At 48.5% G+C, this 14,410-nt stretch overlaps 1 protein-coding gene across 1 annotated transcript in view; it reads left to right on the top strand.

Moving 5' to 3' along the window:
• Positions 1 to 2,451: 2,451 nt before the first annotated feature.
• LOC139689571 (uncharacterized) overlaps positions 2,452 to 14,410 on the top strand; it is a 246,262-nt gene continuing 234,303 nt past the window's right edge. Inside the window, exons 1-2 of the mRNA XM_071586734.1 lie at positions 2,452 to 2,561; positions 5,464 to 6,080. Coding sequence (XP_071442835.1) covers positions 2,452 to 2,561; positions 5,464 to 6,080 — 727 coding nt within the window. The remainder of the gene's footprint in view (positions 2,562 to 5,463; positions 6,081 to 14,410) is intronic.

Consider the following 14,410-nt stretch of genomic DNA (forward strand, 5'->3'; position numbering starts at 1 on the left):
CAAGTATTTAAAGGAATCTACCCTCGCGATTTCTGTTTGCTTGACTTTGTAACTAAATGGAGGGGTGTTACTCCTTTCCCAAAAATGCATGACTCAAGCGAAAGAGGAGAGGGGTGCGTGATTGTAGCGACGGATTGCTTGTTTCTTTCCGCTCCCTTCTTCCTGGGCCATTTTCAGATCTGTTTCCATTCCATGTGTTACTAAAGGCGTACTTCTCGAGCCATCCATGCTGCTCAGCATGGCACCGCTGTGGTATTAGGGCGGGAGTGAGGACTGCATGATTCATACTCCATATTACTTCAATGTTAGGATCTATTTGAGAGCTTCAAACGCTTTAAATCCCCCGTTTTGATTATGAATTTACCTGTTCTTTTATACCTGATGTTTATACAGCCTCAAATATTTTAATTTCAAATACTCGGGTCACTTATCATAAGCAAAAAATATAAAAATATTATCCAGCCAGTTTTACAGTACACATATTAATTCTCTCGTTCAAATCCTACCTTATGGTGGCACTATGGTTTTTTTAACCTGATTTGTGATTTAAGGCAAGAAATGTGGAAATTCACTTAAAATGCTTATGACATTGCCTTCACCATTGATATGCGTGTTATAGCTCGTCTGGTCCTCTGACCATCATGTCCTCTGCGAAGCATTGACGATTGAGACGCCTCCCATTGGCGACCAGAGAAAAACCTCAAGGATTCAAAGCAAGAGCGGCATTTTATGGCGAGGGTGAAGGATATAAAAGGTCCTCCCTCTACTCTTAACAAGAGAAACTTGATGCTGCGATGCAAAAGTACGTTTGCGATAGTCACGTCCGTCACTCTGCGAGGCATCGCCGAAGTCAGAGCCAGCAGCGATTAGATCGCGATGGATTCGTTTTAATGGAACTCTTCGTGTCATCACGAAAAGGCAAACCCCTTTCCCTCGCAATGGCCGAGAGGAAGGGAAGAGGGCGGACCCCCGAAGCGTGAACAGCAAACAAGTAAAAACCGTCCCGGTGTGTGAAATCTCACGTTTACCGGTCATTGAAAATAAGAAATGAATGGCATTGGAAAGAAAGAAACATGACTGAGGTGGAAGTGTGTTCTGCGAGAAGGAGAAACTTAAAACTAGGAATGAAATAGGAAATCTTAACCGAACAAGAAGGGAAAGCTGACGGGGAATGACAAGTACAAATAAGAACGCCGCTAACAGTACTAACTGCCCACCGGCGCACTTTGATGTACCACTGTGGGAACGGCGTCTAACCTCGACGAATTTCACTCCCCCTCCGCTGAGAGATTGAAGCCCAAAAAACAAACTCCTCGTGTTTGGGGGCCGAGAACTCGGGCACCCACCCCCTTTCGAAAACTATATACGACCCCCTTTGCATGGCGTGCGGGGGTGGGTCGATAAGCGTGGGCATGGGGTGGAGGCAAGAAGAGCTTACTGTACAATGGAGAGGACACGGGCCCATGCGGCTGTGTGCGTCGGACAGGGTGCACGTGGGAAGGGATTCCCTGCTCCGCGAAAAGGGGGGGTTGTTTTATCCACCCCTTCATCCCCCCCTCTCCCCGGGGGCGAGAAGGGAAGAATAGGGCGGCCGCCTCTCCCCTCCGACGGTACGAGAGGGGCGGAACGGGGGGGAGGGGGTCGGGAGAGGTTTTCGGGGCGGCCCCTCGCAGCGCAGATAGCTTCGCGCCGGCTTCAGCGGAAGTCAACGGCGACCGCACGGGAACGGAGCGACGGCGTGGGCGCCCGGGGGAGTCACGAGGCGGATTCGAGAGACGTTCCTCGCCGGGGAACCACCCCGCCCTCCCTCGGGGGTTGGGACCTCCAGTCAGGTTGAGAGAGCATCGTGGAGGATTCCTGGAGAAGGGTTTCCAGACGTCTCTTCATCACCCTGGATCCTCTTCTGGCGTTCCGGTGCCCTTCTTTGGCCACCCACTGCTAAATTAAGGGTGTCAACCCTCCGAGGCGAGAGATCTCTTCTCAGTGGGCTTCCAATAAACAAGTCCCGAGGGCATAGGTCAATATTCTCAGCCCGAGTGTTTATCGGCGTTGGTAAGTTGGTGTGCTTCTTCGTCTCCGAGCCATTGGAGAGCGTCGGTGCTGGTGTGCTTTGTTGGCAGTGAGGTTCCACTTTGTTGTGCACCAGGGTCGCTCGTGGGGAAGCCCGTCGCCCCTTTGGAGCCGGTGCCCGGTCGGTCGACGCCCCTTTTTTCCGCCTCCCCCCCTGCCCCCCACTCCGAGCACGTCTCCCCGACGGGGCGCCGGATCTTCCGGGCGCCATTCCTCGTCCCACCTGTCGGAATGCTCCCGAGTACGTCGTCGTCTTAAAGGGGATTTCCTGAGCGGCATCGCGAACGCAAAATTTAAATGCACTCCCATCTTCCTCATCCTTACACTGCAACTTCGCAACAGCCCTTGTGATGATGGCAAGGGTCGCGCAAACGAACGGTTATGCATCAAGGCTCTCCGGATGAAAAACCTGGAAGTGTTAAAATGCGCGAGCGAGTCAAAAGGAGGGAAAAGTGTTTGAAAATATATCAAAAAAACAAATCTCCACTCGAGTGAGTCGTGAAATACTGTTCTTCATCTCATTCCCTCGATTTGAAGAAGGTAGACGGAGGTGGATAAAGGGTTTGTTAATGTCGCAACCGCCCTTGCGGCGACGTCCCGCGGTGCGTGCCGTGTGCGTGGCAGAGGTCCAATAGCAAGTGCGGGGAAGTGCCCCCACAGTCCACACGAGTGCAATAGGGGGCAGCACCAAGTGGGCGTTCACGTGAGCTAGTCCCAGCGGTGCCAATACGAGAAGAGTGGTGCGCGGGGGAGCGCCGTGCGTGCCGTGGAGTGGCACGAGGAGAGGGAAGGCCAGCCATTTCGGAGGTGTGAAGGGGTAAGAAGTGAGCGTGCTACGTCAATCGTGTGGCTCGCCCTCCCTGGGTGCCCCACGTGACACCGCTCCGAGACCTCTCCGCAGAGGGGGCAATACGCCAGTCGGAAGCGCCGGCGCCCCACCATCATAGTGGTGCACCGCCACAGAATCCCAGCCATGCTCTCGGAGGATGAGCACAGCCACTCCGAGATACCTTCCGGAATAGCCCTTCCATCGGCATCCCCCTCCATTCAAACCCATACATATGTATATATCTATTTGAGACCGATTCAAGAGTAAGCCGCGATTTGCCAAATGTACAGTTTATAAATTTTATCCCAGGGATATATGTTTCCAATATCCTAAAATAAACATCAATTGCGGGTGATTACTTGAGTGCCCGGCGAAAGAGCCGCTCTCCATCTTTCTGCCCTCGAACGCAGCGAGGCAGAACTCTCTCCAGATAACTGAAAGAAAAGAGTCTTCGAAACTTCCAAATCTCTTCGAAATCCTCGCTCCCCTCCCCTCTTCCTCTTCCCCTCCCCCCACCCACCTCCATAAAAAACAGAATCCGAGTGGGTGGTGGATGGGCCGCACCATACCCCCGCACCCCCTGGCCTCCTGACCGCCGTAATCCCTGACCCCGCTCAACGCATCCCCCTCCCTCTCCTGGACCTCCCCTCCATTCCCCACCGACGGCACCGAGAAAAGAGGTCAGGAAGGAGAGGGAGCGTCGCCAGTCGCCCCCTATCGGCGGGTCACTCACTAGCGCAGGGGAATCAGCCAATCGCCTCCCTTCCCCCGTCTTCGCCCTGCCGCGTCATCGACAGGGTGTTCTTCTTGCACTTCCCAAAAAGCTTCCTTCAAAAGGCGCTCGTACCCTTTTGCACCAATTAACATCGATCTCCGCTTCCTTCCATCGCGATCGCCGTGAGAAGAAAAGACTTTCACACAAGACGAGGACACAAGCATGTCGTCGCTCGAGGCCCAGAGCGGATGAGGCGCCATCCCGGGACGCGGCACTTCCGGGCGCCGCCTTGGCCTCTCCTCTCTCTCAAATTTAACCGCTGAGCCGTTTCCCGTCAGTTGCGATTCGCCGGCGTATTCTCGATGTGCACACTTGATTCATGGCTCGGAGTGAACACTCACGAACACTTGCGAAATTCTCTTCCTTCGAAATAAACAAACAAATTCACAAATACATATACACATTTAGAAAACTCCTTCAATTCAATAAGAACACGGTCTTGTCATTATCTGCAAGGCGGATGTCCCAGCCCCACCGCTGACGTCTTCAATCCCTGTAGAATAAGTGTCAATATGTCACTCATATGAAACTGAAACTCCCACCGTCCCCACCTGATTTCCGCTAGTTATCCATTTGAAGATCGATCCCCTAGGAGCAATCAATAATATACCACTCGCTCGGTATATCTTCCAGAGCAACTTAATCCCTCCTCCCCACCCTCCGGTCCCCTGGTGCTATTCTTCCGACGCGCAATTGCATTAATCCGGGCTAAGTCTCCACATTACCGTCCTCGGCTAGTTGGCTTCGCCCTATTGAGGAGTGAAATCCATTTCCAGGGCCCTCGCATGCAATCAATTCCAGCTGGAGAAAACGCATTCACTTCCTAAATCCCTCCACCCACATTTCTCCGCAGCAACCAAACTGGATTCCAATCGCCTTCTAAATCTAACCTCCATCATCCGAGCCCACCCTTGCTAGGAGCGACCTTTCGCCCTTGAACACATGCATGCATTCACCACTGTGTCACTTATTTAACAAAAAAATCAGTTAACCCTTCCGGAATTGAACTCTTTCTTCAAAATATGTACCAACATCGATCCATATAAGGTCATATCCACGGTTCCAATCAACCCAACCCCCCTCGACCTAATCGACCCTAGACCCTCGGGGCACACCGAGCGCCCCTCGCCTTCTCTCATTTCCAACCCAATCAACCTCCACGGCGACCGCGACATCTCCACGCCGCGATTTTTCGTTCGGGTGCCCTGGCGCCAAGAATCCTTCCCACGCCACGTCCCTCACGCCACGCGAAAGTCAAGAAACCTGCCCACACCCTTTCCCCCCACCCACCCGGAACTTCCCCTCACTCCGACGCCGCGGCCCGCCACACACCCTCCTCCGGCAGTCTTTCTCGGGAGGCGGCCCTCCAAATCCCTTGCCTCCTCGATGGGTCGAGCGAGCTGACCGCCCGCTGCCCACAGAGATCCCCAAGGATGGAATTTCGCCCTTCTATCCCTAGCTAATCATTATCAAACGACGTGGGTCTCCACAATCAGTTCCGAGGGTTTCGCGTCCTCCGGGAAAGCCTTCCTCGTCGCCCGTCCCCTTGCCTCCGGGCGCGACGCTCTCGTGCGCCTCCGTCCGTCCGCAGCGACCAACCGGAAAGAAACAGCTCCCCCCTCCGTATCCGCCCGCAGAGTCCGCAGCGGCTTCAAGAACAAAGCTCCTCTAACGCGTGCGAAGCGGTGTCTCGCCACCCACATTTCCCCCCCCCCGCCCCAGTGCCCGCACACGTGGGTGTTTCCCCCCCCCTCCCCTCTCGCGACCCCCGGACGGCTTTGTGCTTCAGGGAAGGAGTCCACCGGCGGCGCCGTGATACCCGAGGGTTGGAAGAAGCCGGAGCGGCTCACGAGGCGCTAGAAGCGGGCTTTGGACACGCGAGGCCGAAAGTTGGGGGCTCTTGGTTGTTGGGGGGAGGAGGGGCAGGGGACCGCCGGAGTGAAGCCCCACGTGTGCCCGGGGGCGGCGCGTCGTTTGATGGGCGCTTCCTTGAGCTCCTCACCACTCTTCATGTGGCCCCACACCGCCCCGCGCTGAATGCCCCTCGGGGTGCCCGCGCCCGTGAATCGACAGCACCCCGCCGTTCCGGGGGAGATCCCCGAAGGCCCTCTCCAGGCGGATCAGGACCTCCACCGGCTGCGTCACCAACCCCCGCAGGGCCCCACGACCTCCGAAGCCCCACCGGAGGAGAGTGGGGGGAGGAGGGCGCCATGCCCGCCCCTTCCTCGAGGGCCCCGCCGATGGCCGCCACTTCTTTCCTCCTCATCCTCCTCCTCTTCGCGTCTTCGTCGCTCCCGGCGGCGGCCCTCGCGCCGGCGGGCCCCGACGCGGGCGGCCCGACTCCCGCCACCGTTGCGACGTCGACGACGGCGGCCGTGACCACAGCAGCGACGCTGGCATCGATCGGTGAGTGTGTCCGAGGGCGTCGGAAGTAGAGGGAGGGGGGGCGGACGCGCGCGCGAGTGTTGCCCCCCGAAACGATACGACGTTGCCATGGAAATGGGGTGTCGTAGGGGGAATGTGGGGCGGGGGTGTACGCAAAGGGGTTAGGATGGTGGTTAGAGGTTGATGGGGGCGGGGGGGGGTGGAAGAAGCATTGCAAAGTGGGGTTTGAGGGAGCGCGTATGAGGGGTGAAGGGTTTGGGGAACTACACGTTGTTGTGCACTCGTATTGATCGCGGGGGAGGGATCTAATCTCAAAAATCTAATCGGTTGGATTTCATTTCTTCATATGTATCCATTAATGAAATTAATTAACCGACCCTGGTTTCATCATCGAGTGTCTTCATCTTAGTATTCCCTACTTACGTCAGGCGACACTGCAGATACTTTTAATTGATGGAGGGATTTGTTGGTTTCACTCTCGGGGAAGTCTGCTAATAAGTAATTGAACGATTTCACAGAAATCTGAAATTTCGATCTGATAGGCTTACGGGTGTTAAAAACAAAAATGATCACTCCACATGTATAATGCTCGGCTACAGTGACAAGAAGAACTGGAAGAAGACAGTTGTGATTCGAGAAACCAATTGTTCGGCTAGAAATTAAACTCCACCTCTCCTTGAAGAATAATAATTACTAAACCTTAATTCTTACATAAAGTAAGAGTTTAGTTTTAGTTACTGCTTCCGCGAGTTCCATAAAAAACCATAAATACAATAATCAATCCGAAGGTCGGTTTAGTAGGTGATGGCAGAGTTCACCCAGTACTAGGCCCTATACGGCGTGTGAATATTCACACATCAGGGTAGGTGGGGGGCAGTTCCTTTCCCTGTGCCGGTTATTCATCAAAGTGAAAATGTTTGTGCAAATTTAGAGTTCCATACCTGTGGTTTAGTGTGTTTATTTCTGTTTTTTTGATTAAATATTATACTAATTCGACAGTTAAGGCCTCCTATTCAATTACTTAGGGGATTGGAGTGGCAGGCTTCCCACTCAGAGGGTCCGGGTCCGAATCCAAGAGGCGGCAGATATTTTTCGGAGGTATCCTGATCCCTACTTGAGGTGCTTTGTGGAGAGCACTTTGAGGGAGTACGCCGTCCGTCGAATGGGACGTTAAACTGCGGACCCTTTGGCGCCTTTCTTTGAGAGTAGGCTAATGCCGACGCCGGGTTCCTCTCCACCTTTCCTCATATCCCGTCCGTCCCTGATGGTGCAAAATGACCTCGGCTGTCTGTCGCCTCCTCCTTAAAAACAACTAAAACTCCAGTATTTAGGAGAGAGTATTCAAACCTCCTGGAAAGTATGTCATAACTTCATGTAGTGCCTTTTTGAAATGGCGATAAAATGAGTTGCAAAAATTCGGAGCGGATGTGAGAATTGGCGGTGAATAATGCGGTAGACGGTAGACAGCTCGCAAGACGAGGTCTCCAGGACCGTCACCGTCCCCGCCTGCGGACACGCGTGAGAGCACCCCGTGCCCTTGGTGCCCTCCCGCTGTCCGTCCGCAGCATGATAGTAGTATGTATTCTGAGCTAGCCGATGGGATTGCCAGGCTGCTGAACGTCGATCACCGACCTGTTCATCCGGCTACAATTTAGATGGGTACACCGACTAACCACCTGTTCATTTTAAACCCTGCTTAACGCACAGGGTTGGGCCCTACACAACAACAAACCCTTATTCATTGTCGAATAATACATATACCTGTATGTCGCTCGAATTCTAACTCTCTCTATCTCTCTCTCTCTCTATCCGCGGACACCGGATGGGCAACACCGCAGCCATCCTCAACAAATATCTCTCCATCGAATCCAAAATGCCTATTCTCTATTTCACCCCCCGCCTCGCTATAGCCTAATGCCCTCTCTATCCACTCATCAACATAGCCACTTTAGAAAATAAGTAATGATGTGAGTTTTTTAAAATAACTAATCAATTTTAGGGTTAGATTATATTTACATAAAGCCATGGAAACCATATCTAATCCATTTATGTGCCATTTAACTAAAATAATAATTTCCCAGGTGATATGACTGCCTGTCTATATCAAAGAAAATAAATATTAAAAGGAAAAGAGAAAAACTCAATATGTACGCCACAGAGGTAAAATATTGTTGAATCGGGGCATAATTATGCTCTCATCAACTTGGGAAAAGTGGGGCACGACCCTGGAAATCAGGACGGAGGGATTGACGCAAAATAATTTGTACTGTAGAACATGTTCGAGAAGTATATTCTACCACAAGAAATTGAACAAATTCACTCTATTTAGTTTCAGCATTTGCCTGGAGCTTAAGAGAATACAAGAGTTAATCATTAAAAATTAGATAACAGACTTCTTAATTACTAACAATAATGTACCAAAAACGTTCCTTGGACCAGCACGCCATATCTTCAGTAATGATTGTTTGAGACAGGAATTATAATGTGGTAAAAGTGAGTGCAGTATTAAACGAATGGAGCAATAATGTTAATGGTTCACTCACATATCACACTTTTAGCACAGCATTTGTTTGATTATATCAGCCAAAACTCTTAATGGAAGCGCTCTTTTACTGCATCCATTTTATTCCAGACCAGGCAATGAAAACACATTCGAAGAACTGCGGGAGATGCCGCGACGAGAGTTTCTTTGACGAAGTCATCCACTAATTTGGGTCGAAATTCATAATCGAGGGATGCGGGCTCGTATCCCGTCCATGGCGTATGATTTCTATGCTTTGACATTCCTGCATTTCGAAGAAGTGATGGACGCAGCAGCGAGAACACTTGTCGCAATCAGCGCCATTAACGCTAAAGCCTCATTATTATTTCAAATCATCTCCGAACCCAATCCATTTAATTCAATTCAATGAATGAATGGCTACCCTCTCAGGGCAACGACCGATTTTTGGAGCCAACAGCCAAGAACAAAATCAAGTTCCATTTAAAAAGGCCTCTCGACGCAAATATTGAGAAGACTGCAGCTTCCGGGTTCCGCTGCACACACGCGGTTAAACTCGGAAGCGTGTGGCCTTTGCTTGTTTCTTAAAAATTTACTTAAATCCCCGACATCAGCTCTCCCCTTTTTTTAAAAATCTTCTCTGCCTAATACCATATTTGATTTTGGTTGGTTAATACTTTGCCCACTATTAGCTGAAGAACTTCCCAATTATGTGAAAGGGTCTACCTGCTCTCTAGTTAATGCCCTCCGATTTGAATGTTTGACTTATTCCCTTTATGTTTTGAGAAACTTCATTGCCTTTCTTTTCCTATGAATGAATCTTATCCCCCACCGATCACACTGGCTTCTTAGTGCGGTGACCAAATCATTGCACCCATTGACGACTGATTGGCGCTTGATCATTCGCAAATATTACTAAATCGATCAGTTTTCCGCATGTGCATTCCTGTATCAAGTTCATTTCTCGCTTCTCTTACTGCAATACTCGATATATGATTGGTGATAACGGGTCACCTTGCCTTCTTCCCCCGTAACAAATACTGTGCATTCTGAATATCCTTCCGAAACCTAATAAATTTAACGCTGAATGAATGAAACCAAAAGACATGAACTCACGAAAAAATTTCATATTGATCACCATGACCTCACTCGAAAATTATGTCATAAATGGCAGCTGGGTCAGCGAATCGTGAAGCGTGTGTGAATGGCGCGCTTCCTCAGCATCCCCTCCGGACCGCCTTTCCCGTCACGGATATTGTGACAGACGAGAAACACAGGTTCGAGGGTTCATTGCAAGGTTATCGAGATGGGAGCAATATAAATCTCTAAGACCAGCGTTGCCCATGACGACATAGTCGACGCAAATTTTTTTATTATTATATTTGTTAAAAAAGAGACCTTTTCAAACCAGGCAAGTGATGAAATGATCGCCATCGCTTCAAATAGCGAGTAGGGATGATGATTTCCGAAGTGAAACCAGGAATTCCAATAATAAACGCAATCTATTGTTAAGCCGACGATTCCTTCATTTACTAAATCGACCATTATTAATTAATTAAGGTTGTTTAATTGAAAGAGGTTTTGCTTCTCATTAAAGGCTGGGTGATATTATTTCAGAGAGTTACTTCCACTTGCGAAAGGCGGTTGCGTAACTCTGGATCGCCAAATATTTTTCTGCATGCACTGATTTTTTCATTTAAACCTAGAAGGTGTGCGAACCAATAATACACCTTAGAAATGTCAACTAAACGGTCGCAAGTGCCGTAGTGTTTGGTTACTTAAAGGGCGGAAATGTGGAGTGAATTTCCACCGTCAACATCTGTGCTCATTATACGTAAATCATTCGGTATCGTTTCAATGTGAATCTGAAACTTAAAAGTAAAGAGCAAATTCGTGTCTTATGTTTGTATGTACATAAACGACAGCGTTACGTAACACGTGAACATTTGAAAAAACAACCAACTCATAAATTATAAAGTTCAACAACATTTGGTGAAAAACTAAACCCAATGTGTTGCGTGATGGGAGTCACCCCCTGCCACACGCCCCTACGGCGGCTTTCGGGATATTGTGCAGATGAATATACGTAGTTGGGAGAATTAGTAGACTTATCTTAAGGCTGTATTGATTAGGCTTTTAAAAGATTCAGATAAAATAAAAGCATTTCCTTGGTTTTATACCAATTATGTTCTTCCAAGTGGTATAAAGACTTTCGTGAACATAGTTTCCAATGTTTTGCTGGACCAACACGTGTTTAAAAATTAAGACAAACACAAAAGCGCAAGACGACAAAAATCCTATCGCATCCATGATTGCGAATGGTATTATTACGCAGAAGTAAAAATAAATTACATAATACAAGGTGTTAAATATCACCTGGAGCGGAAACGTTTGAAAATCTTCGTGATAATGCCTTGGAGCAATGAACGCTATGTCACCTGTCCACTAAAAGTGACAAGGAAAAGTACGTAGCGTTATCTTACTATTCGCATTGCCGTTCCACCACGTCATGCTGGACTTGGTGCCCTATTGTGCTGAAAAACTCATTGCATCATTCACTTGCTCTGTTGAAATATATGGATTATAAAATTGTAATAACTTGTATATGCGCACAGCTATCGACAATGTCAGGCGCGAAGCTGTTCCTTTCCAATCATAGGCGCGAACAATGGCGCTCCCGGCGTCCCATTTGCCAAAACGGCGCCGTGTCGATATCATCTCTCCGGAGGGTCATCGTCACAATGACCTCTCCCGGTCTCTGCATCCACCCACCCCCTCATCCTCCAGCCCCCTTGCCCCTCGCCCCCACCCTTAACGCCACCCCCTCAGGGGCAGACTTGCCGCGGGTAGAAGGGGCCCAGTGTCCATCCCCTCTCCGGCACTGATTAGCGGAGCAAACACCAGAGCAGCGACGAAATCCCTCGGAGCTCGGTAATCTCACCCGCACGCCCGCCGCATGCATTCCGAGAGAGTGTTTTCTTTCTCCTCCTTGGGAGCTCTGAACCAGATCGATACCCGCCGGAAAGAGAGAGGGAGAGAGATGGCGGCACCAACGGAAAAGTAGCCGAGGAAGGGCTACCTGGGGAGCCTGGGACTAGGTTCGTTGGTAAAATAGGATATGGGACTAAGGGTCGTATTCTCAATCACCATCCCATTCCAAACTGTACCTCCGCTTTTCGCTTGATTCGCATACTGCCCTACCTTATGAGGAAATCACAGTTGAAGATGTATGGAGGCTCCCCGCCAAACTCAATTGAAGTTTTTTTCCAAAAAAGTTTTTATTTTCAATCGTCGAGGAGTGATGAGATTCTCTGGTGACGATAACGCATGCATTATGAAAAAAAGAGGGAAGTTTATTTCAAGATCTAGAATATTTATATTGGTTTCAGTTTTTTAAAATGAAAGGACAAATGTACTGTGTTTTGGTTAGAATGAATAGCTTCCGTTCTTCCTTCGTAAATATTCGCACGGTTAGCTGTGAACAACAAAACTTGCTGTGGATTAAAAAAGAAAGTAAACTCCAGACCGAGCAGCAGGTATCGGCAACTTCAAGAGTTCACTCGCCACAGCGACGTGGGAAAAAATAGGAGCCCATTTTTGGCCCAAGTCAAGGTATCTGGCAGCAATGGTTGGCCCGACACTGAATATGCAAAATTACAGCGAAAATCGTAAATAAACCCAGAAAATTACGAATGAGGAAGATTAAAGTTTACTCAAGGTCGATAAACGCTCAAGCAAAATAAAATTGATATGAATATTTACATCAAACCTAATATGGTCTTAGGCATAGGTAATAAAATTTAAGTAATGCCGCCTGCCGTGTAATACTTCATAAAGGGAGAATACGAGGAGAAAATTTCAAAATAAGCAATCTTACATATTGATTAAAGGTCCCAACTGTCGCCAGGTTATATTGAATGGCACAGATAAATACATATATTCTGCGGTTGTCGAAATGATTGGGTGCATACTGATAAATGCAGAGAGTTTAGGATTCGCCGCAGTAAGCGGCTCGATTTTGAGGAAATGATTCCTTCTGTTAAACATTATAGTCTCGCTAAAATTTCCTCCCGGTAAAATTCCACGGCTCCTCGCAAACGAGAAACTTCCGATGAAAACCTCCAACTCAACCACACATCAACGGAATAGCGGCCAAGTGAAACCTTCGCGGTTTCCAACAACGCAAAAGTTTATCCAATCTCGATGACGGGTGGCCTTTTGGAATTCTTGACGAAACGGATTCTAGGCTATATCGAATGGAGAAACCTATCCATGAAAACAAATAAATCAATTAAATGGCATATTTATATTTTAACAGGCACAGCACATAAACTTGCAAGAGTACGTAAGATATTCTTTGTCCAGAAAACTAAATTATTTTCATTATTTGGCTTCCTCGGAGGAGGAACCGCGTGGTTTGCCCCGCAATGTTACCAGAAGAGACAGGCATCCACCACTCGAGGAAACGATCACACAGCATTCATAAATTGTGGCTTCGGAGAGGGAGAGAGAAGAATTTTGGCGAGAAGTTTTAAGTGTATGGTGGGGATTTTATGGTCATCTCTGTGCAATCATCGAGAACTTCATGGAAACCATTATTTTTGCGTGTTCATACGTTTCCCGAATGTGTAGGATTCGCGTGTCGTCTGTGATAGCGGAAACCAATTTGATCCGAGGGGTGACGTAAGGAGGTGAAGTCGATTCCAAATTAGAGCCAAAAATACTCCGATGCAAATGGTCCTCGTAACATTTCGGGGAAACGCGAAACTTTCATGGAAATTCTCTTACTGCCGGCGCGAGGTTGGCGGGGAAAGGGCGGGGGTGAGGGAGGTCGGGGACCGATGGCACCGCACCGCCGGGAACCGTCAATAGAAGCCGAACCAAAGTGGTGTCGAAAACCCCAGGTTAAGGCCTGGTTCGCGTTCGAGCGAAACAACGCAGTGCTCGAGGCTGAAGGTGGGTTTTTTTCGGAAGAAACCCACTTTGCTGGAGGCGCACGAATGCGGAAGGCATTGGCACGGCTCGATATCGGTGGGCGACACGCCGATATACGCACTTTTGATAAATTGCCCCGTGTTTCACTACGTCATTGTCATTTAGAAACTAAGGCAATCCTCTTGTGCACGCCAATTTTTTGAAAGATCTCTTTTAGGTGCTTAAGGTAGTTACGTCGTTACCCTTAGAAATATGATGTATCCAGCGTCTTTGATATTTAGGGATACGGCAAGGACGCCATGCGAGAGACCGAGAGGAGACGAGCAGTAATTGTGTAATATGTTCTAATAAAACTGCGAAGGACTGTTAAAATAGTAAAAGCCACTTTCAAATCATAAATAGAACCGATGAACATTCAAACCAGATGAACTGCTACCTTCAACCTTTTTGACTGATTAATATGACGTGAAAAACTCCATCTTTTCTTCAGCACTTACTCTAAATTTTATTGTGGTTAATTCATCGGAGGCGGAAAGGTGCACCAAGTAATTTCACACGCTGAGCAACTATTGACGTCCAATATCCTAAATGGAGACATGCAGAATGGCTTCGAAGTATGACTGCCACCGCAGTGTGACTGAATAATACCTTTCGAGCACGAAAGTTGGCCAATTACAAAGAAAGAACCACATAATGGAGAAAATAATGGTGACCTGAAGTAGGTACTATCAACTTCTGCTCAATTGTTTCGAAAGACGGGAACATTAGTTAGGTGGCATTCAACAAATTTAGATAGTTTTTAAACTTTGACGATTTAGACACTGATGAGGTATTGTGCCCCAGTATCCCAAGTGCCCAGCAACACTTATTATTCTTTTTATGAGAATCAGGATTGTGCGGTGGCTAACGTACTGGC

The sequence above is a fragment of the Hetaerina americana genome, unplaced genomic scaffold (genome assembly GCF_022747635.1).
Source record: "Hetaerina americana unplaced genomic scaffold, ioHetAmer1.1.p SCAF_25, whole genome shotgun sequence".
Classification (NCBI taxonomy): Eukaryota; Metazoa; Arthropoda; class Insecta; order Odonata; family Calopterygidae; genus Hetaerina; species Hetaerina americana.